This window comes from Trachypithecus francoisi, unplaced genomic scaffold (genome assembly GCF_009764315.1).
Source record: "Trachypithecus francoisi isolate TF-2019V2 unplaced genomic scaffold, Tfra_2.0 Lachesis_group3, whole genome shotgun sequence".
NCBI lineage: Eukaryota > Metazoa > Chordata > Mammalia > Primates > Cercopithecidae > Trachypithecus > Trachypithecus francoisi.
The window spans coordinates 13,227,755-13,250,518 of record NW_022681468.1 but is presented as its reverse complement, the minus strand read 5'-3'; the positions used below and the strand labels follow the sequence as shown (position 1 = coordinate 13,250,518).

At 40.0% G+C, this 22,764-nt stretch overlaps 1 protein-coding gene across 3 annotated transcripts in view; it reads left to right on the top strand.

The window, feature by feature from the left end:
* The window catches only part of UNC79 (unc-79 homolog, NALCN channel complex subunit), a 287,744-nt gene that overhangs the window by 220,748 nt on the left and 44,232 nt on the right, over positions 1 to 22,764 (top strand). For all 3 annotated transcript variants that reach the window (XM_033191506.1, XM_033191504.1, XM_033191507.1), the window contains 7 exons: positions 1,824 to 1,964; positions 4,857 to 4,895; positions 12,026 to 12,138; positions 12,224 to 12,309; positions 13,452 to 13,625; positions 17,401 to 17,469; positions 21,294 to 21,404. In XM_033191506.1, coding sequence (XP_033047397.1) covers positions 1,824 to 1,964; positions 4,857 to 4,895; positions 12,026 to 12,138; positions 12,224 to 12,309; positions 13,452 to 13,625; positions 17,401 to 17,469; positions 21,294 to 21,404 — 733 coding nt within the window. The remainder of the gene's footprint in view (positions 1 to 1,823; positions 1,965 to 4,856; positions 4,896 to 12,025; positions 12,139 to 12,223; positions 12,310 to 13,451; positions 13,626 to 17,400; positions 17,470 to 21,293; positions 21,405 to 22,764) is intronic.

Here is a 22,764-nt window from a genome sequence, read left to right as displayed (position 1 = left end):
ATAAAGAATAACCAAAGCGGGTGGATTGCTTGAGCCCAGGAATTTGAGACTAGCCTGGGCAACATGACAAAACACTGTTTCTACTAAAAATACTAAAATTAGCCAGGTATGGTGGTGTATGCCTATGGTCCCAGCTGCTAGGGAGGTTGAGGTGGGAGGATCACTTGAGCCTGGGAGGTCGAGGCTGTGGTGAGCTGTGATGGTGCCACTGCACTCCTACCTGGGTGATAGAGTGACTGTCTAAAAAGAAAAAAACTTGTAAGATTTCAAGTTTAGAGAAATCCCCTTGGACCAGGAAGTCTTCTTGGTAAAAGTGACCTGATTGATAAATTAGGTAGATGATATGGTTTGGCTGTGTTCCCACCCGAATCTCACCTTGAATTGTAATAATCCCCACGTGTCAAGGGTGGAGCCAGGTGGAGATAATTGAATCATGGGGGCTGTTTCCCCCATACTGTTCTCATAGTAGTGAATAAGTCTCACGTGATCTGATGGTTTTATGAATGGGAGTTGCCCTACACAAGCTCTCTTGCCTGCCACCATGTAACATGTGACTTTGCTCCCCCTTGCCTTCCACCCTAATTGTGAGGCCTCCCAGCCATGTGGAACTGAGAGTCAGTTAAACCTCTTTCTTTTATAAATTACCCAGTCTTGGGCATATCTTTATTAACAGCATGAGAACAGACTAACACAGTATGCTTCTGATAAAAGGTGAGGAGGGTAAGGTGGAAGGGGCTGGTGTGAGTATCCCTGTAGTTGGCCATCCATTACTCATTTTTAATGAGCTGACAGCCGCGACTGAAGAAGCGGCGGTGCCTGTCTCATGCAGCTGCCTTGGAAGGTCCACATAGGTCATTGAGTTGCCCATGGAGGGCTCTCCCAGCTCTTCCTTTGGGATTACCCTCCTCCCTAAGTCTTAATCTTTCCTACTTGCCTTTCTGTGCACTCCATTTCTTTTCTTTTTTACTTAAAAATGTGAATCCTATATTTTAAAATGTCAATTTGTAAGACCTTTTTATACTTTTTCTTTGGCCTATATTTAGGAAGGTTTCAGAAGGAAAGGTCACAATAGCGGTTATAGTTCTTGTTTCCCTGTTACTCCCAGTAGACTTTCGCTTCCCTGTATAAAACCACTCACTTTATCAGCTGGCTTTGGTCCAGCTGAATGAAATGGACCCTACATTAGGACACTACAAAGAATGATAAGTTGGAAGTTACCTAAGAGCGGGTGCCATTGTTTATGCTTTTACATACAACACTCGGCAGGCCTGGTGGGTTCATAAAACTCATCTGAGTGAGTGGCGGTGAAGAGACTCCATTGTCTCCTCATGCTTCCCAGATGGTTCTGTAGACTTGATTACCCTGTCTCTTACCCACAAATAGAACATTTTCTGAAGGCCTCCATCCGTGCCTAAGCATTTTTCATTTTTAACTTCAACAAATGAAAAACAAATCTAGTTACTGACTTTCCTCAACAATAATGTCAAATGCATCAAATCCCTCATCCACAGACTTCAAACCGATGGCCCAGGTGGTACTCATTCTAAGCAAGAGCAGTCACTCACATGCAGGCCGGATGCTAGGGAACTGAAAGAATATTTTCAGTCATGAGAGGCACCTTCGTGGTCTCTGTCGTGTGTGCTGTTTCTGTATCTGTGATGATGGCGGCACTGGAATCCCCTGCTGATGACCAGAGCGGGGCTTCTGTTCTCCTTTTGGAGACTTTTCCAAGACCTACTAGAAACAGCCATGTGTGTAGTACATTACATCTTGAGACCATGGATCTTTCTTTCATGGAAAGCGTGTCTCTCTTTTCTTTGCAGATGCCATGACTGTGGGGCTATTCTTGAAGAATACGATGAAGAGACACTCGGGCTGGCCATCGTGGTCCTCTCCACGTTCATCCACTTAAGCCCAGACCTGGCAGCCCCGTTGCTGCTGGATATCATGCAGTCTGTGGGAAGGTGAATGTCAGCTTCTGTTTTGTTTGGTAGGAAGGTCCTTATTCGATCTCTATCTTGAACTAAAAGCTTACCAGTTCAAAAGTAAAACATTCAGCCACCTTGTAGATACTGGTATTTGTGAGGTCAACTCAGACTAGTTTTAAAAACTTTCGACTGAATTCTCCAGCTGTGTAGGGTCGTGAGTCACAATGTCAGAGCAAAGCTAGAGGCAACTGCACTAAGAAAACTCCACTGTTTGTTACCCCTATCACTAGATGAGCTAATGGATGTAACCATGCACACAACTGTCAGCAGTTGATAGTAAGCACTTCATAAGTATTAGCTGTTATTATTATTATTTCTCTTTACCTGTTTTCAGATGGATTTTCTAGGCATTTGTAATCTCAAGGACACCTCATTTAACTATGAAACTTGGGGCATTGTTGTGTGAGGAGACACACAGTAATTACAGCAGGTTCACATTTCTGACTCAGATAAAAGAAGGATGCACACATTTGGGGAACAGGGCTTTCAACCTGACTGAGAGATTATGCTTAGCTGCTTTGAGGATGTTCATGCTAAGAAAATGCTATTTATTAGATAGGACATTAGAAGATAAAGGATATATTTCATGGATATGAAGAAAGCTCAAATTCAATAACAAACTGTAGTCCTAGCATGCACAACTTATAAGAGAGGGTTGAATTAAACTCCACATGAACATATTAACATTTCCAATCTGTGCTAACAGTGCCAGGTGCTTTAGGCTGCAGGTGTTAGACAGAGCTCTTGTCCTCAGCTACTTTGGGCTTAGTTGCTGTGACAGTTACTGTGTACTCATTGACTAGCCATACAAGATAGGGTGTGATTAAATGCTGTAATGAGTGGAATGAGAGAGAGCTAAGTGCTAGAGAAGATTAGCATAGAAAACATTTCTTAAAGAAAGTTTATAAGGAGGGGGTAGGACAAGAACTGGCTTCTGCAAATTCTTGGCATTTGAGGAAAGGAAAGAGAATGAATCTTAATGGAGCTAAAATTTAATCCTTTTTTAAAAATGAAAAAATGCTGACTTCAAGTTGAAGACAAACAGGAAAGCGTTATAAATTCCTCAACCCCAAAAGAGTATGGCTTCCTTATCCTCCCTCCCTCCAGTTTTTTTGGTAGTGTCCTTAGGAGTCATATAGACAGAGATTGTATAAAGGTAAGCGTGACCATTGCATCTGGAGACTTCAAAATAGCCCATGGGCCAAGTAAGGGATGGATATGGGGATGTGGAGAGATAAGAAAAGATGAATTACTTCATTAAGTTTGACCTAGTCATAGTAATTGCAGAATAAATGTTGTGTCAGCTATCAGCAATACTTGGGGAGTTGAGAGTTTTTATTAATACCAGGTCACAATTTCTGCTGTCAATACTTCTTAGTTTCAGAACGGATAGAATTATTGTTCCGATCTGCTATCATCTCTTTGAAACAGATGATCTAAGTTGTCATAGCTACATAGAGGGTTTTGTTTCAGTTTTTTTGTTTGTTTGTTTGTTTTAACATAAGTGAGAACAATATGTGTTCAAACATTGCCAACTGTTAGGATGGAAACACATGAGCTTTGAAGAAAAGCAAGGGGAAACTAGTAACAGATACATTTTTACATATTTACATACACATATATTTAAATCTCTATCTCCTTTGGGTAGACTAGCAAGAGACAGGGAGTACATTTAGTGCAAGCTGCCACAATTCTTAGCAACCTAAGCCTAATCACCAAAGCTACCAAGAAAACAGATTCAACTGTCAGCTAATTCAGGGCTTCCTGGCATGTCTCACTTCATCACAAAGAACAGATGAGGTCATGTGGTTTTACAAACACGTTGTTTATTTGTGCTAATTATGACCACAGGGACCATGCCCAGCAATTCCAAGAGTTTGTAAGATCAGCATAACCCTTTCATGGATCACCCAAGCTTTTCCATATGATCTCATACTTTGCTCTCTGCTTGGATCCCTCTTAAATGATCCCTTTCTGTAGGTACAGCCTTTAAAATCTCATTTGCTGTACCATTAATTACTGTTTAGTTTACTTGCCAATGTTTATCTATTTGTTGTAGTGTCATTAGCATGAGAGGGTCTGTAAACAACACAACTGGGAATGGTGTCTGGTGTTAGTGGTTGCTGAACCCCCTATTCCTCTCTAAGTGGGGTCTGGCTCAGCTCACTCTTAACTTGTAGTCCTAATCAAGTAAATAAATTTGCAACATTCTCCTTATCTGTTTCTTCAGTATCTTACTGATCTAGACATGTTCTTCTAAACCCATCAGTGTAGTCCATTCTCTTTCTATGCGATAACATATAGAATATTTCCACACATACAGAACCGTATAATTATACTTTTCTGGAAATTACATGCTCCATATTGTTTACTTAACCAATATGTTTCTCTTCTCAATGTAACATTTCCTTTCTCTTCATTTCGACTCAACAGCTGACAAATATTCCTCTTATCTATTTTACTATCTTATGGAGGCTTTTACTGTTTGTGATTTGTTTATAGTTAGGTTTCCGAGGTTATATACAAAGAAAAGAATTTTGAGTTGAGTTAATATGGAGAGGGGCTGGGTCACATGTTGTTGTGATAACTGTTTGACCTGGCTGCAGGCACCATTTTGTAGAAAACCAACTTTAACTGCAAGTGTTTCTGTGAAAATGTCTAACTTGACGTAGTAGGTCTCAAGGACTAGGTCAAGTTTAACTCTAGAGACTGACCACTGAGTGGGCCCTCTGTCTGTCAAGGGAATTGTCAACATTATACATGTCTCCCCATCTAAACTGGAAATACAACAGGTCCTCCCACAATATTAATGCATTTCATCATGGAAACCTAAGATATTTGTGTGACTCTCTTTACTTTATTTCCTAGATTGGCATCCAGTACTACCTTTTCTAATCAAGCAGAAAGGTAAGGTCCTAACGTGAGCCCAGATCTCACTTTCTTTTCTCCTCTGTGCATGTTCATCCTGTTTCTAAACACCAGTGTAGGACTGGGTGCAATGGCTCGCATCTGTAATCCCCGCACTTTGGGGGGCCAGGGTGGGAGGATCACTCGAGCCCAGGAGTTCAAGACGCAGGCTGGTCAATTTTTATTGAGACCCTGTCTCAATAAAAAATAAAAATAAAAAAATACCAGCTTGTGCGCTGTGGAAGGAATATTGTTAGGCTCCAGTTGTAGCTCTAGAGAGCACTAGTTACTCATTCTCTGTTCATGCCTTCATTCATTCATTCATTCACTCACTCACTCATTTTAGCCAACAAATACTTTTAAGCCCCCCCTGTGCTAGACACTTAGGTCTTCACTGGGGGCAAAACTGACATGATTCCTGCCCTCATGGGGCTTATAGTCTATCCATGAAGCCAATGTGAATAAAATATTTGCACAAATTTATAATTGTAAACTGTGCTAAGTGCTATGAAGAAAAAGTACAGAGAGACCTTATATAACAGTAATTCATTCAACAAGTATTTATGGAATGACTAGTAGTTATTGAGGTTATAGTAACTATAACAAAACATCAAATCCTGGCTCTCAGGGAACTTACATTCTAGTTGAGGAGGGAGAAAATAAACAAATTAACCAACAGGAAAACTGACTATGTAATTTAATATCATTTAGTGCTAAATGCTACGAAAATGAATCAAGAAAGTCTGGGAGATAGAGAGTGCCTGGAGCTGGTATTTTAGATATAATGGTGAAGGACAGCCTTTTTGAGGAGGTAATATTTGAACAAAACCTGAATAAAGTGAGAGAGTGATCCATGCAGTAATTTATAGACATAACATTCCAGGCAGAGGGAGCAGTAAATACGAAGTCTCTAAGTCAGGAAAATGCCTCATATATTTGGAGAACAGACTAATGTGGCTGGAGCAGGTTGAGTATGAAAAAGAGTGGGAGGAGATGAGAGGGAAGAGGCAGTGGGAGCCAGGCCAAGTAGAGCCCTGCAGGTCATTTTAAGGATGCAGCAGGGAGCCATTGGAGTGAGGAGTGATGTGCTTTGACCTGCTGTTTTAGTCCACTTTCACACTGCTGATAATGACATACCTGAGACTGGATACTTTATAAAAGAAAGAGGTTTAATTGACTCACAGTTCCACATGGCTGGGGAGGCCTCACAATCATGGTGGGAGACAAAGGAAGAGCAAAGGGACATCTTACATGGCAGCCAGCAAAGAGAGAGCTTGTGCAGGGGAACTCCCGTTTTTAAAACCATCAGATCTTGTGAGACTTATTCAGTACCATAAGAACAGTATGGGGAAAACCACCCCTGTGATTCAGTTATCTCCCACTGGGCCCCTCCGACAACATGTGGGAAGTATGGGAGCTACCATTCAAGATGAGATTTGGGTGGGGACACAGGCAAACTATATCACCTGCTTTGAAGGATCACTGCCTAGTTACTAATCAAGGGGCATAAAGTTTTAGGCAAGCCAGATAAATGAGCTCTGAAGATCTGCTGTACAGCGTTGCATCCACAGTCAACAGTAATGTATTGTACACAAACATTTTTTAAGAGGATAATTCTCATGTTAAGTGTTCTTATACAATAAAATAAATCTTTTTAAGGAAAAAAAATTTTAAGGATCCCTCTGGCTTCTCTGTTGAAAATAGGTTATGGTAGGGGGTAAAAATGGAAGCAGGGAACCACTTTGGAGACCATGTTAGTGGTGCAGATGAGAGGTTAGTGGTTTGGTCTAAAGTGGTGAGAGGCAGTCACATTAAGGATATATTCAGGAAATATTTTGAAAGTAGAACCAACAGAATTTGCTGATGGATTGGATGTTGGGTGTGAGAGAAAGAGAGGGGGCAAGAATGACTCTCAGGTTTTGGTCTAAACAACTGGGTGAGCGGGTGTGGCATTTGCTGAGATGAGCAAACCTGGATGAGAGCTGATAGTGTGAGTGGGTGTAACAGGTGGTCCCAGTCTGGTCTTGGTAGTGGTAGAGAAGGGGAGAAAGAGGGCAGGGTTCCCTCAAGAAGTGATATTTAAACCAAGATCTGAAAAAATGAGTTTAACCTAATTATGCACATAGTTATGGAAAGAGCATGGTAAGAAACGGTGTGTAGGAGGAACTATGAAAAAGCCAGTATAACCACAGCACAGAGATGCAAACACTTGCTGAGTTTGACTTACCAGATTGTGCATGACTTATAAACCACATTAAATATTTTGGACTTCCTTGTAGCAGCAGTGGGAAGCCAGTGGAGGATTTGTAACCAACAAGGTGTGTGTGTGCCTGCATGTGTGTGTGTGTGTGTGCGCGCGCGCATGTGTGTGTAGCATGTAAAAAGGCTACTTTGACTGCAGTGGGGAGAAAGAACCAGAACAGGGCAGGAACGGATGCTGTGTGTGACTTTGGTCACATTGATCTCTCTGCCTTAGTTTCCTCGTCTGTAAAAGAGAGATACTAATATATGCCTTCTTGTGCCTCAGGGGTATTTTCTGTGGACCCAAATGATAGCGTGTATGTGAGAGCATAAGTGTAGCAGGTCCTACAAATATAAGATGATATTATTGTTGACATTGCGTTTCTATAACTTATGGCTTTAAGGATGTTTGCTTTTCTTTCTAATGCTCTATTCGATGAATGACTTTTTTAAAAACTTTTTTTCTTAACTTTTTTAATGAAAGATTTTAAACGTACTGCAAAGTTGAAAGAATTATACAGTGAACACTCATATACCTATCACCTAGATTTTAAAACAAATATTTTATTTTCTTTATCATGCATCCAACCATCTATCTATCCATCAATTCATTTTTTGTGGGTGTATTTCAGAGTAAATTTCAGGTGTTAGAATGTAGTTTCCCCTACATACTTCAGCAAAGTTAGCATTAACTCAAGTTCAATTTTTGTATACGGTTGTTTCTTTTTTCCTCCAGCTTTGTTGAAGTATAATTGAGAAATAGAAATTATATATATTTAAGATATAAATGTGATATTTTGATAGATGTGTACATTGTGAAATGATTACCACAATCAAGCTAATTAACATGTTTATCACCTCACGTAGTTATCTTTTTATTTTTTGGTGAGAACATTTGAAATCTACTCTCTCCGCAAATTTCAAGTATACAATACATTGTTGTTAACTATACTCATCATATTGTACATTGACCATGGTTGTTTCTTTTGTAAAATTTACGTACAAGGAAGTACACAAATCTTAAGTGTTTATTCCTTGAGTTTTGTCAAATGCATATGACTGTGTAACCCAAACTCCTGTTCATGGGATTACTATTATTCCCAGAAAGTTCTCTCATGCACGTTTCCAGCTAACCTCTACCCCCATAGGGGCGAACACTGTTGTGATAGTTTCTACTTGGGTTAATTTTGCCCATTCTAGACTTCACGTCAATGGAATCCTACTGGATGTGCTCTTTTGTGTCCAACTTCTTTTACTCAGCGTGATGTTTTTGAGATTTATCCATATTGCTGCTTTTCTTATCAGGAGTTTCTTTTTCAAGGCTGAATTGTATCCCATAATTTGCTTTTTAATTTTCTTATTGCAGTACTTCTAGGTTGTTTCAGTTTGGGGCTATAAAATATAGAGCTATTGTGAACATTCTTATAAAAGCCCATTTTAAAACAAGTGTTTTTATTTCTCCTGGGTAAAACACCTAGGGATGATATTGTTGGATTACAGGATAGGTATATGTTTAATTTTATCAGAAACTACTGGAACTTCTCTTGAAGTGGTTATGCCATTTTATATTACCATCATCAGTGTATTCTGGTTGTTTCATATTCTTGCCCAACTTGTTGGTCTTTTTAATTTTAGTCATTCTGGTAGATGTGTAATGGGAATTTCATTATAGTTTTAACTTGCATTTCTCTATGACATTTTGTCAAGTGCTCATTGACCCATTGTGTATATTCTTTTGAGAAGTGTCTGGTCAAATCTTTTGAATATTTTAATTGGGTTGTTGTCTTTTTATTGCTGAGTTGTGAGACTTTATATGTCCTGAATACTAGTCCTTTGTTAAGTATGTTTTGAGAATATTGTCACCCAGTCTGGGGCATGCCTATTTCTTTTCTTAGTGGTATCTTTTGCTGATAAGTTTTTAATTTAGATGATTTCTAATGCATTAAAACAAAACATTACAATTATTGCTTCTTGTTATTTGTCTAAGAAACCTTTGTCTACTTCCAAGTCATGCAGATATTCTCTAATGTTTTCTTCTAAAAGCTTTATGGTTTTCATATGTATATTTGGCATTTATAAAACCCATCTCAAGGCCAGGCGCGGTAGCTCACGCCTGAAATCACAGCACTTTGGTAGGCCAAGGTGGGCGGATCACGAGGTCAGGAGATCGAGACCATCCTGGCTAACACGTTGAAACCCCGTCTCCACTAAAAATACAAATAATTAGCTGGGTGTGTGGCAGGCTTCTGTAGTCCCAGCAACTCAGGAGGCTGAGGCAGGAGAATGACTTGAACCCAGGAGGCAGAGGTTGCAGTGAGCCAAGATTGTGCCACTGTACTCTAGCCTGGGCGACAGAGTGAGACTCTGTCTCAAAAAAAAAAAGAAAAGAAAAGAAAAAAACTTCTCAAATTTATTTTTATGTATGGTATGATATGAGTAGGAGTTCATTTTTATCCATGTGTTGAAAATCAGTTTTTCAACACAGTTAAAAAAGATAACTCTCTTTTCTCATTGGATCACTGTGGTGCCTGTTAAGCTTAGAAACCATAGAAGAGTGGATCTATTTCTGGGCTCTCTATTCTGTTCCACTGATCTATATATTAATTCTTAAGCTTGCACCACACTGTCTTGATTATAGTAGCTTCATAGTAAGTAGTAAGTCTGAAAGTCAGGTACCATGAGTCCTCCAAATTTAGTTATCTTTTTCAAGATTGGTTTGGATCTCTAGATTCTTTACATTTTCATAAAGATTTTGGAATAAGCTTGTCATTTTTATCAAAAAAGCCTCCTGGGGTTGTATTGAAAGAACAAATCAATTTGGGGATAACTGACAGCATGAAAATATTGAATCTTCCAATTCATGAACATGGTATGTATCTCAGTCTTCAATTTCTCTCAGCAGTGTTTTTTAGTTTTCAGTGTAGAGGTCTTGCCATTTTTGTTAACTTATTTTCAATAATTTTATGTTTTTTGTACTAATGTAAATGGAATTTTAAAAAATTTCAACTTTTTGCTGCTGATATCTAAATAACAATTGATACTTGCATAAACTCATTGTATTCTAGCTAAACTCACTTATTAGTTCTAGTAATTGCTTTGTAGATTTCTTAGGATTTGATTTTGTATAGAAAAATCATCTATAAATAGCAAGAGTTTTACTACTTCCTTTCTGATCTTTATGCCTTTTGTTTCTTTCGTTGCCTTATTGCAATGGCTAGGACTGCCGATGCAATCAGAGATGGGAGAGTGGGCACCTTTGTCCTGTTTCCTCTCTTACAGGGAAAGTATTCAATATTTACTATTAATCACAGTAGCTATAGGTTTTTTATAGATGCCCTTTAGCAAATTGAGGTTTTTCCAGTTTGAGGGTTTTTGTTGTTGTTGCTGTTGCTGTTGTTGAGACAGGGTCTTGCTCTATCACCCAGGTTGGAGTTCTGTGGCACCATGTTGGCAGTCTCAACCTCCCTGGCTCAAGTGATCCTCCCACCTAAGCCTCCTGAGTAGGTGGGACTACAGGTGTGTGCCACCACGCCCAGTTAGTTTTTTGTATTTTCTTGTAGAAATGGGGGCGTTTTGCCTTGTTTCCCAGGCTGGTCTCCAACTCTTAGGCTCACGCAGTCTTCCTGCTTTGGCCTTCCAAAGTGCTGGGATTACAGGCGATAGCCATTGCGCCTGGCCCAGTCTGAGTTTTTGTCACGATGTGTGTTGACTTTTGTGAGATGTATTTTCTGCATCTATTGAGATAAAAGTTTTTTGTCGTTTATTTCTTAGTATATTGAATTGTACTGACTGATTTTTGAGTATTAAATTATTGTTACACTCTTGGGATAAACCCTACTTGATCATGACCCTACTTGGTCTTTTAATCTATAGCTGAATTCAGTGGCCGTGATGACTATGGGTCTGTCTGTCCTCTTCCCATTTCTTTTCTGTTTCCTTCTTTTTAAAAATTTATTTTGATAGTGGCTTTATCGATGTTAGTTTTAGGACTATGCTGGCTGCATCAAACAAATTGGGAACGGTTCTCTCCTTCTCTATTTTCTGAAGTTATTTTAAGTTCGGTATTATTTTTTCCTGAAGAATATTTTTGACCTAAAACTTTGAACCAGCATTTCAGGGTAGATGTGGCATAATGAGGTAATAATTGGCATAACTAGGTAAGCAGTACCCCTTACTCTTTATCTATTTATGTTTTTTGATTTTTTCTTTCTTCCTTCTGACAACTTATCCCCTAACTACTTCAAGAAGCATCCCTTCTGGTACCTTGGTCTAAGGGGCAGGGCCTCATAAATTTGGCCCTACTTTTGATGTACAGAGGTGCACATGAAGGGTGAAGGGCAAACTGCACCTGTCAAAGTCCAGCCTTTTTACAAGTATCAGCTCGGATGCCCAAAGAAAACTTCCCAGATCTCCTAATGAGAATGAACATCTCCCTCACTGTGCATATATGTGTGTATATATATATATATATATATATATATATATATATGAATTGTTTTTCCTCAGAGCAACTCTCTCTTAGCCAGTGACACTTTCCTAGGAGGATTTTCCTGGTAATCCTCATCCAGAGCTCTAGTCTTGACTGTCATTCTGTGAGCATGTGACCTTTGTATGTGACCTCTTCTCTGAGGACCTTATAACCTTCCTGAGTCCATTGTGGGACCTGGAATATGTCTGAGACTACGCTGGCATTTCATGGTTCTCTCTTTCTAAAAACTTGTTGTTAACAGGGATTAGGTTTGAGTAGAATGTTTCATTTCACTGATAGACATGACAGTGAGCTATCCCATAGGAGGCATGGTGTGCAAATGACTGAACTCTAAGTAAATACCTGAACACATGCTCACTGGCCCATGACTTCGTGTGTTTTCTCCCCTGTTCAACTCCAGCATGATGGTTCCCGGCAATGCGGCGGGGGTGGCCAAGCAGTTCCTACGCTGCATCTTCCATCAGTTGGCCCCCAACGGCATCTTCCCGCAGCTGTTCCAAAGCACCATCAAAGGTAATTCATCCACTGAGAATCCACACACCACAAATTTGCCTCATCCCAGACACCCAAACACTAAGTCTGATTGTTGACTTTCCAGATGGGACTTTTTTACGGACCTTAGCCTCGTCTCTGATGGACTTCAACGAGCTGAGCTCCATCGCAGCTCTCAGTCAGCTGCTAGAGGTGGGTTTCCTTTAGTAACACCCTAAGCCCCAGCTGAAACTTTAAGCCCCAGCACAACTGTGGGTGCTTCTTTGAGTCATACCATAGGGTACTGCTAAGGAAGGATTTCAGTGTTACTTACTTTAAAAATGAAATCGAAAATTTTTAAATTAAAAATTTATATTAAATTTAAAGCTAAGGGCTGAGTGCAGTGGCTCATGCCTATAATCCCAGCACTTTGGGAGGCTGAGGCAGGAGGATTGTTCGAGGCCAGGGGTTCAAGACCAGCCTGTGCAACATAGCAAGACCCCCATCTCTACAAAATAGAAATAAAAAAAATTAACTGACATGGTGGCACATGCCTGCAGTCCCAGCTGCTCAGGAGATGGAGGGGGAAGGATCACTTAAACTCAGGAGTTGGGGGCTGCAGTGAGCTGTGATGGCTACACTATGTTCCAAGTTGGGCAACAGAGCGAGACCCCCAACTCAAAAGAAAAATAATAGAAAATGCTAAAATTGAAATAATTTAAATTTTAAAAATTAACATAATTTAAATTTTAAAGTTAATTAAGAAATAGAATTGCATAGGAAAGTGTCAGTTGGACATTGCTGCTTTGCGTGAATTTACTCTTCATTGAAAACTTCTCCATACCCTCAGCTAAGTCATGACCTTGCCTCCACAGAACAACCTGGTTTTCCAAGGGCAGAGTGGTGGGTGGAGCTATGGGTGTTGGATCAAGAGACTTCGGTTCGAGTCTCAGCGCTGCTGCAGGTCAGCTCTCGGGGTTTGCTTGCGGGAGCTGCTCACTGCTAGAAAAAAAGCTACAGCTCCTGTAATTCTACACTCAGTCTTTGTGCTGGGGATTATTTCCAGTCAGCATCATTCATTGTTTTCTTAGCACCGAACCACACCAGTTGTAGACCCTTGGAAGCTGTTTCCTATTTCTTGCTCACATTTCACCTCTCACCAATTTTCCCCCTTAAGTTTGTCTGAATGATTTTTCTCGGTATCCCTCCAGTCTATCACAGGGATTGGCCTATGTAGTAGGCACTGAACACGTTTATAGCCTGAGGATGTGACTTTTAAACTGACCTTCACCAAATAGCGCTATGCATTCCCGTGCTCTTTCAGCAGTTGATTGCCTATGCTTTTGTGTTTTTAGGGTCTAAATAACAAAAAGAATTTACCAGCAGGGGGTGCTATGATACGCTGTTTGGAAAACATTGCAACCTTCATGGAAGCTTTGCCTATGGATTCTCCTAGTAGCCTGTGGACCACAATCAGCAACCAGTTTCAGACATTTTTTGCCAAGCTGCCTTGTGTTTTACCTCTGAAGGTAAGCTGAGCCGAAGATTTCATTGTCAATTAATTTCTTACCATTTTCAGACCATTTGTTTACAAGCAGCAGTCTTGGGTGATTTAATGTATGGCAAAGGACGATGAGGAAACTCCATCAGCCACGGAGTGAGGAGGCTTATTTGGGTTGTTCTGTCTTCTCTTAGAGAATGACAGGAATGTGGAGCGAGCATTTTGCTCACTGATTATGAACATGCATGTTTCCAGTTGATTTGGAAAAAAAAAAAAAAAAACAGCCAGGAAGACATGAGTAGATTGTGTTTATCTGGCAATTTTTCTCCGGTAGATATTAAATAAGTAAATAAATAGTTTTGTCCAAAAGCAGCCCAGACTTACAACATAAAGTTTCCATTTTAGAGAATGATCTAAAGGGAAATGATTGCTGTGTTTGTGAATGACGACATTTCTGCTTGACTGTTACACCCTACACCATACCATCTCCTAAGAATATACACACACACAATTACCTACCTGGAAATCTGGTGGCCCAAGGATCATTGACAACTTGAGCTCAGTAAATGCAAATAAGAAGCCAATACTGCTAAAGCTGGAAGAAATCTATAAAGATCATCCTTTCCAATGCCCCTGTTTTCTAAATGAATTCTGCAAATTCAGAGAGGTGGTGTAGCTTCTGGAAACAATGCAGTGGTGGCAATGTGAGGATTAGAACTGAGGTTTTCTGACTTACTCCAGTGCTCATTTCACTAACAGACTCTTCTTGCCCTTCTACAGCAGGGGGGAGTTGAAGACATTCATGTCTCTAGAGTAGGGGGCAGGGTGGTGGCTGGCAGTGGCGTTGCTGGCTTTGAACCTGACCTGCTCCATGAGGTTTTTTGTGCTTTCTCTATGCAGATTACAGAAGCATTTAACTGGCAACAAAATGAATCAGGCAGGGCATAGTGGCTCATGCCTGTAATCCTAACACTTTGAGAGGCAGAGGTAGGAGGATTGCTTGAACCCAGGAGTTTGAGACCAGTCTGGGGAACAGGGCAAGACCTCGTCTCTATGAAAGATTAAAAAAAAAAACATAGGCTAGGCAATATAGTGCAACTCTGTCTCTTAAAAAAAATTAGCTGGGCATGGTGGCGTGCACCTGTAGTCCCAGCTACTTGGGAGGCTGAAGTGGGCTCATTGTTTGAGCCCAGGAGGTTGAGGCTGCAGTGAGCCATAATTGCACCACTGCACTCTAGCCTGGATGACAGAGAGAGACTGTGTCTCAAAAATAAATAAACAAATAGAAAATATTTTAAAAATTAGCCAGGCATGATGGCATGTACCTGTTGTCCCAGCCACTTGGGAGGCTGAGGTGGGAAGATTGCTTGAGCCCGGGAAGTTGAGGTTGTAATGAGCCATATTTGTGCCACGGCACTCCAGCCTGGGCAACAGAGTGAGATCTTGTCTCAAAAATATAAAATAAAATAAAAATAAAGTGCATTTCCTGTAGACAGAAAAACAAAAGGATCAGGTTACGTATTAGTAGCTCCACTTCTGAAATGAGTACTATGTATACATAAGATACTTGACAAAGATCAGCCACCTGTGATAATACATTTTTCCAAATAGGGAGATACGACTAATAGGTCTGCAAGGGATAATGCAGGGACCCGTAGCTCAGCGTGTGCTGCTGTGAGTTTGGAGTTACTGTGAGACGCAGGAGTACAGAGGAGGGATCTTTACCACCTCTTACATTCTATGATCCTTGTTTGCCCACAGATCTGGAGTAGCTGAATAAATCCAAGCAAGAAGGGTTAGTACTTTGAAACTGTGTATGTGTATAGCTACTGTACATCAACACACAGGAAATTGAGTGCACAAATTTTAAGCACATGGAGCCTCCTAGGACCTGAGAACCAATCAGGGCTTCACTGCTAAAGAGCCACACACGCTCAGAGAAGGGATGGGATGAGGTATGGCAATTTTTTTTTTTTTTTTTTTTGAGACGGAGTCTCGCTCTGTCACCCAGGCTGGATTGCAGTGGTGCAATCTCGGCTCACTGCAAGGTCTGCCTCCCAGGTTCATGCCGTTCTCCTGCCTCAGCCTCCCAAGTAGCTGGGACTACAGGCGCCTGCCACCACGCCTGGCTACTTCTTTTGTATTTTTAGTAGAGACGGAGTTTCACCATGTTAGCCAGGATGGTCTCCATCTCCTGACCTCATGATCCGCCCTCCTCAGCCTCCCAAAGTGCTGGGATTACAGGCGTGAGCTACCACGCCCGGCCGAGGTATGGCAAATTTAAATGCCTGTGTGCTGATGTGACTGTCAGAAGATTTAACTTGAGCACAGAAGAGTGGCAAGTGTTGCCAGCTGTAAACAAGTGGCATGCCTAATTCATGACAATCAGCCTGCCCATAGGGACTCTGCCTACAGGGTTAATGAGGGAGAAAAGATAATAAGGAGAATTGAGGTCCTTAGGAACTGGAATGTGCCAGTCCTTCTATGAGGTCAGCAGCTACTCACGCCTGCCAGTTGTTGTTCTGTGGGAGCACAGGCCTCAGGTTGTCTGTCTTCCCTTTTATTCCCAATATGACATTTTCTGGTTTTTAAATCACTATGGGGGCCTGATGAGCAGCCAGTTTTCAGCCTCTGGTTTAAAGTAATGTAAATGTCACATCAACTCCGATGAGTGTCGAGCAGATTAAATAGAACCAGAGGTTCCCTTCGAAGGCACTTGTGAAATACTTCCACAATCTGTGTAAGAATTTCCCCAACTAGGGCAGATCTGGGCACTGCCCCGATCATCTTCTGCCTTTGTTTTTAATCTCTGGGGAAAATAATAAACCACTGAAACCTTCTATAGTTTGTTTTCATCAGTTTATAGAAGCAGATCTCAAACGTCAGTGTGCATCAGTGTCCCTGAAGGACTTGCTAAAACACAACTTACTGGGCCTGATTTGGGAGTTTCTGATTCAGTAGGGGTGGGGCTTGAGGATTTGGATTCCGGCACATTTCTAGCTGCTGGTTCCAGGATTCCACTTGGAAAACTCCTGGCTTATTTTGTACTGTCTTGACGAAGTTAATGTATGTACACAGCTGCAGAAATTTAACTACAGCCTACATTGTGATCTGTTTACCATATCATTGTTTATTCTTGCTGTAACGTTTCCCCTCATCCTAGTAAACTTAATTTAAAAAGTACATTTTGATGTGGAATCTTGTCAATATCGAACTCGAATGGATAGGTAAGGTATGATTTTCTCTTGTAGAAGTTTTACTGCATTTTCTCAGGTTTTTATCTTGTTTATTCATAGCAGAGAAAGGGCAGATGAAACTGGTTCTTATGTGGATTCATGGTTTTTTAAAATAGATCTAAGTAGGTTCCCCCCCCCCCCAAAATGGCCTTTCACATATTGGTGTATCTCTTTAGAGTTAGATACATTTAATATCTACCCAACAAATTTCTGTTCATTGTCCATCCATCCATTCATCCATCCGTCCATCCATTCATCCGTCCATCCTTCCACCCATCTCTCTATTCACCTATCTCATTAATTTTTAGGGCTATATCTTTGAAAAATAGTTTAGGAGCTGTGTTTAGTTATTTAATTGTTTAGCATTGTATAATTGTTTAATTAAAATTGTTTTAACCTGAGAATGATTTTTCTTTCAAAAAGGATATTATGGCATGGGAAACTGTAGAGAGGCAGTCATATTTCAGATTTTTCCTTCTGCTAAAATAAATGTTTTCAGGACATATTTGAAGCAAAAGGTATATTAAGGTAGAAACTGATTTTTACTTTTTTCATGTTTATTCACAGTGTTCTTTAGATTCCAGTTTGAGAATTATGATTTGCCTCTTGAAGATCCCTTCTACCAATGCTACAAGGGTATGTATGTTTCAGAAAAACATAACCAATTGGTTAGTCAGTTATTTTTTAACCTTATGAGAAAAGCTTGTAGCAATACTGAAGACACAGTTATTGCACACCAAATGCTTCCCTTTCAGCCTCCTTCTCTCTCTTCACGCTAGGTCAGTGCCTTGTATAAAGAGCTCTATCTAATACATCACAATGTCATGGTTTATAATTGGTCCTGCTAGCCCTGTGCCATGGCCACCAATCCATCCCCCATACTACTAACCAGGCGATCCTTCTAAACAGGATCTTATTGTGTTGGTTCCTTGCTTTAAAATATCTGATAACTTCTCATTTCTTTCAGGATGATGTCCAGATTCCTTAATGTGGTATCTAAGATGTTATTTCATGACTCTCCAGCCCACCTTTCCAATTTAATCTTTGGCTCCATGTCTCTTTCATCCATTCCTCCTGTGCACTTTCAGGATCAGCGTTATCATCATGATCATCGAAACAACAAACACTGTTTGTTATCATATGGCAGACATTGTGCTTAATGCTTCAGATATATAATCTTACTTAATTTCATATTTCCTTGCCTTTGCTTAGGCCGTTTCCTTTGCCTGAAATGCTTTATGCCCTTGTTGGTGTGATGAACTCCTTCTCATTCTTCAAGGTCCCGTTTAATGAAAATACATGTTCATATTATCTGTAGCAACTTTCTCCTGTATCAGCTCCCACAGTATTTGATAGAGCTCTCTATAGTAGCACTTACATTGCCCTGAAGTGGTCCCAATGAGACCACAAGCTTCAAGAAGTTCTGCACCATGTCTCATTCACCTTTTTATTCCAAGCTATATTTTCTGGCTGCATTCGATGCCGTGGTACAATAGTTTGCATTGCTATAGCTTGTAATTACTATTTAATATACCAACAATGTATGTATTCTGCAACTATTTAAGTTGACTGTGCTTTCATAGACTCATGGTTTATGCTAGAAAGTTACAAAGAGATCATTGGGTTCAATCCGCTCGTTTACAGATGAGGAAACAGGTTCAGAGAGATGAAGTGTCTTGGCCAGGATCACATGGCTGGTTAGTAGAAGATTTGAGACTTGAACATAGGTCCTTTGGGTCCGTATTGCCCCATCACTGTGCTGCTCTTCTAGATATAAGAGCAAGTTTCCTTATAGGCTTGAATTCAGGCTTCTCTTTTTGACCAATAAGGATACATTATGTGCAACATGAGACATTCCCATTCCATTCATCTATTGTCAATGTTTTAAGACAATAGTATACACACACACACACACACACATCTATATATAGATATATTTTGAGACAGAGTCTCGCTCTGTCACCCATGCTGGAGTGCAGTGATGCCAGCTTGGCTCGCTGCAGCCTCTGGCTCCCAGGTTCAAGCAATTCTCCCTGCCTCAGCCTTCCAAGTAGCTGGGACTACAGGCATGTGCCACTATGCCTGGCTAATTTTTGTATTTTTAGTAGAAATGGAGTTTCATCATATTGGCCAGGCTGGTCTCGAACTCCTGACCTCAAGTGATCCACCCATCTCGGCCTCCCAAAGTGCTGGGATTACAGGCATGAGCCACTGCACCCAACCTCAAGGCAACAGCATTTATATGGAGCAAAGAATAATGAATCATTAGTACTATTTCTGTGAGTTTCTTTAAGATTTTCTATATGGAAAGCACCACATGGATTTCTGTGGGGAATACAAATAAGTAAAAAACAGAATTCCTATCTTTAGGGTCAACTAACACAGAGTGCATTCATTTTCGTATCAATAAGAAAAAAGAACCTCAAATATGCTTATATCCTTTGATTTAGTCATTTTTTTCTGGGAATCTATTCAAGGAAGAAAATGCAAATGCTAATTTCATGTAAAATATTTTTATTGCAGTGTTATTTATACTAAAATGTGACTTTGTGACCATTAAAATTGGTGATTTTGAAGAATTAAATGGCACTGGGAATTTCTGATGTTATATTAAGTTAATAAAAAACAAAATACAAGCCATCCCATTACTGGGGATATACCCAAAGGATTATAGGTCATGCTGCTATAAAGACACATGCACACGTATGTTTATTGTGGCACTATTCACAATAGCAAAGACTTGGAATCAACCCAAATGTCCATCAGTGACAGACTGGATTAAGAAAATGTGACACATATACACCATGGAATACTATGCAGCCATAAAAAAGGATGAGTTCGTGTCCTTTGTAGGGACATGGATGCAACTGGAAACCATCATTCTCAGCAAACTATCGCAAGAACAGAAAACCAAATACCACATGTTCTCACTCATAGGTGGGAATTGAACAATGAGATCACTTGGACACAGGAAGGGGAGCATCACACACGGGGGCCTATTGTGGGGAGGGGGGATGGGGGAGGTAGAGCATTAGGAGATATACCCAATGTAAATGACGAGTTAATGGGTGCAGCACACCAACATGGCACATGTATGCATATGTAACAAACCTGCACGTTGTGCACATGTACCATAGAACTTAAAGTATAATAAAAAAAAATACAAGATTTTACATGTGTAATATTTCCACTATGTTCAAAATGTAATCATGAGGTGGTGGGACTATGGATGACTTTTACTTCCTCATGTGTCCTTTCCTACATATCTTGAGTTTGACACTGAACATGTATTTCTTTTGAAAACCAGACAGCGAGCACTATAGAGATTGAGAAGTAGTGGAAATCATGGCATGCAAGTGTTTTGGAGTCCAGTTAAAATCTTATCTTCTCTGCAGAGAAATTCTACCTCTGGAAAATTGCCCTGGAACTTGGCTTTGAATTCCACCTGATACCTTCATGGCCTTAGGCAAATTACTTGTCTACTTAACTGCCTAAGCTGCAGAATAGGAATGGATACTAAAGCTTCAGAAGGTTAATAATGAAGACCATAGCTAACAATGATGGAGAGCTTACTGGTGCCAAGTGCTTTACATATGTTATCTCTTTTAATTCTCATAACTTGCACCCTAATGAGGTGGAAGCCGTTAGTATTCCCCTTTTACAGAAGAGAAAACCAAGTTCCAGAGAGATTAAATCACTTATTCAAGGTCACAGTGAGCTAGACTGTGAAAACCCTTGTATCAGAATTTAGTGCTTGTGTCGTTACCTATATTGTAACACGCTGTCTCCCAGGATAGTTATGAAAAATTTGAATAAGATAAACTATATGAAATCATCCATCTAACTCAGTCTGACACTCAGTAGGTACTCAACAAATGTTTCTAAATAACTTAAGAAAACATATGGAACTAAAACTGATCCTTTATGGGTAAGATCCAGGGGGAGAAACCGAAACAGACTATGCCTTCCTGATAAACATTGGCAGGAGGCTGGGTTGTGGTGAATTTTATATAAGCTATAGTACTTTGGTACTTACATGCAAGGGTGGTTTGCGCTGCTTAATCCAGAAGACAGGTTTCCAGATCTGAATATGATGAACTCATAAACACTTAAATGTGCTGAAAATAAACTGGAAGATCCTACTGCCAACCCTACACTCTTGATTGCTTAGGGTGGACATGAAGACAGGGTTGAAGTTAGGAAGGTTTGTAAATGATGCCACATGGAAAAATGAGTGTCTTTTTGAGCAGTGAAATGATTTGATCCTGCTCTTGGAGCCCTCGACTGAAGGTGCAGTTCTGTTTTTATTAGACCAACGGGGTTGCTACAGGAGCCACCTGGCAACAGATTTTTCAATTAAAAAAAAAGTGATTCCATTAGTTAAAGTATCATAAGATTTTAATACTTTTTTAAATGAAATAATCAGCAATTGACTTTATTTGGCCCCAATCTCATTGCAGAGTTTGTTGGAACCATTTTCAAAACTGCTCAGCTTTGTAATTCAGAATGCCGTCTTCACTCTGGCCTACCTGGTGGAGCTGTGTGGCTTATGTTACCGAGCTTTCACTAAGGTAAGCAAGCTTCCATATGCTTGTTCCTGTGAAACTGAAAACTGGAAGAAATATATTCTTTTGAATCAGTGGCAAGTCCCTTTTAGGTCGGTTGCTTCCATATAGTTAAAAATGAGTAATACTGCTGAGGTCTAATAAATACCATGGTAAGGAAACACTTTAAACACACACACACACACACACACACACACACACACACACACTGTCTAAAATATGCACATATGCAGATTTGGAGAACTGAGGGTCATGTGGTTAGAACACAAGTGGTATTTTTAATGAAAAGAGCTAATGGTTGACAGGACCTCTTAAGGTCCTTTTCAAGTTCACCATCCCATGATTGGGAGGCAAGACATCTCTACATATCATTTTTATACCCAAAGTAGAAGAATATCAGCTTGTCATTTGTAAAAGCCTTTGAAGGGCTCCTTAATTCTCGTCATGTGTCTGTCTTTTCAGGTCTGGGTTCTTGGCCTCTGAGATTGGAATCTCATCTTTTGTCATCTTGCCTTAATAATGGTTTCTCTATTGCATTATCTGTAGCAACCCTGGCCCACTACCGAGAAAGTGGAAAAGTACTGCTGGCCCAGTGGCAGTAGCAGCCTTGTTGGAGCTGGTAGATGCTGTCCTAATGGAAAAGCAGTAGGCAGGGCAAATTGGGAGCATTTCTGTCCTTAAGAACAATGTGCAAATGTTACCCTTTCAATTTCCAAATTTTCCAAGCTTGTTTTCAATGGGTCTCTGTTTCTGTTGTTCTCTCTTGAACATTCAGAATGTCTCTTATTCATGTTGTCCATTTCTATAAGCCCTTTATTTTCCTCATAAAAATCTAATTTTATACTAAGGCTTTCATTCTACTTAAAGCATTCTTGTCCTCTTTCTTACCAACTTGGGTCCATTCTGTCATGTTAAGTGTTCCATGATAATCTTTTCTTTGGTTTTTCTGATTAGAAACTATTTATTACCCTGCCTGGAGCAATATGTTTTCTAACTACCACGATGGTCAGCATTTTTTTCTTCTTTTAGAACCTTCTTGAAAGATAACTTCTTCCTTCTTTTTCACTTAAAAAAGTAGATCTGTAAGACACAGCACCAAAAAGATTTTCTATTTCTAGAAACCATTTGATTTCTTCATTGTGTTTATGTTTAATTTGTTTAAATTATAACTTTTTGGGGGGATGAATCATAATGAGTTTATACTTTCTATGTTGTACGGTATAGATATTGATTACAGGGGCCTTTCTAGCATTTGAATTCAAGATATTATTGGTTTCCGATTCAAGATATTCATTACATACAATATCTCTTCAAAATCCCTCATAACTTTAGTGGCCTCTTACTTCCCATTATCATCTACCCTTTC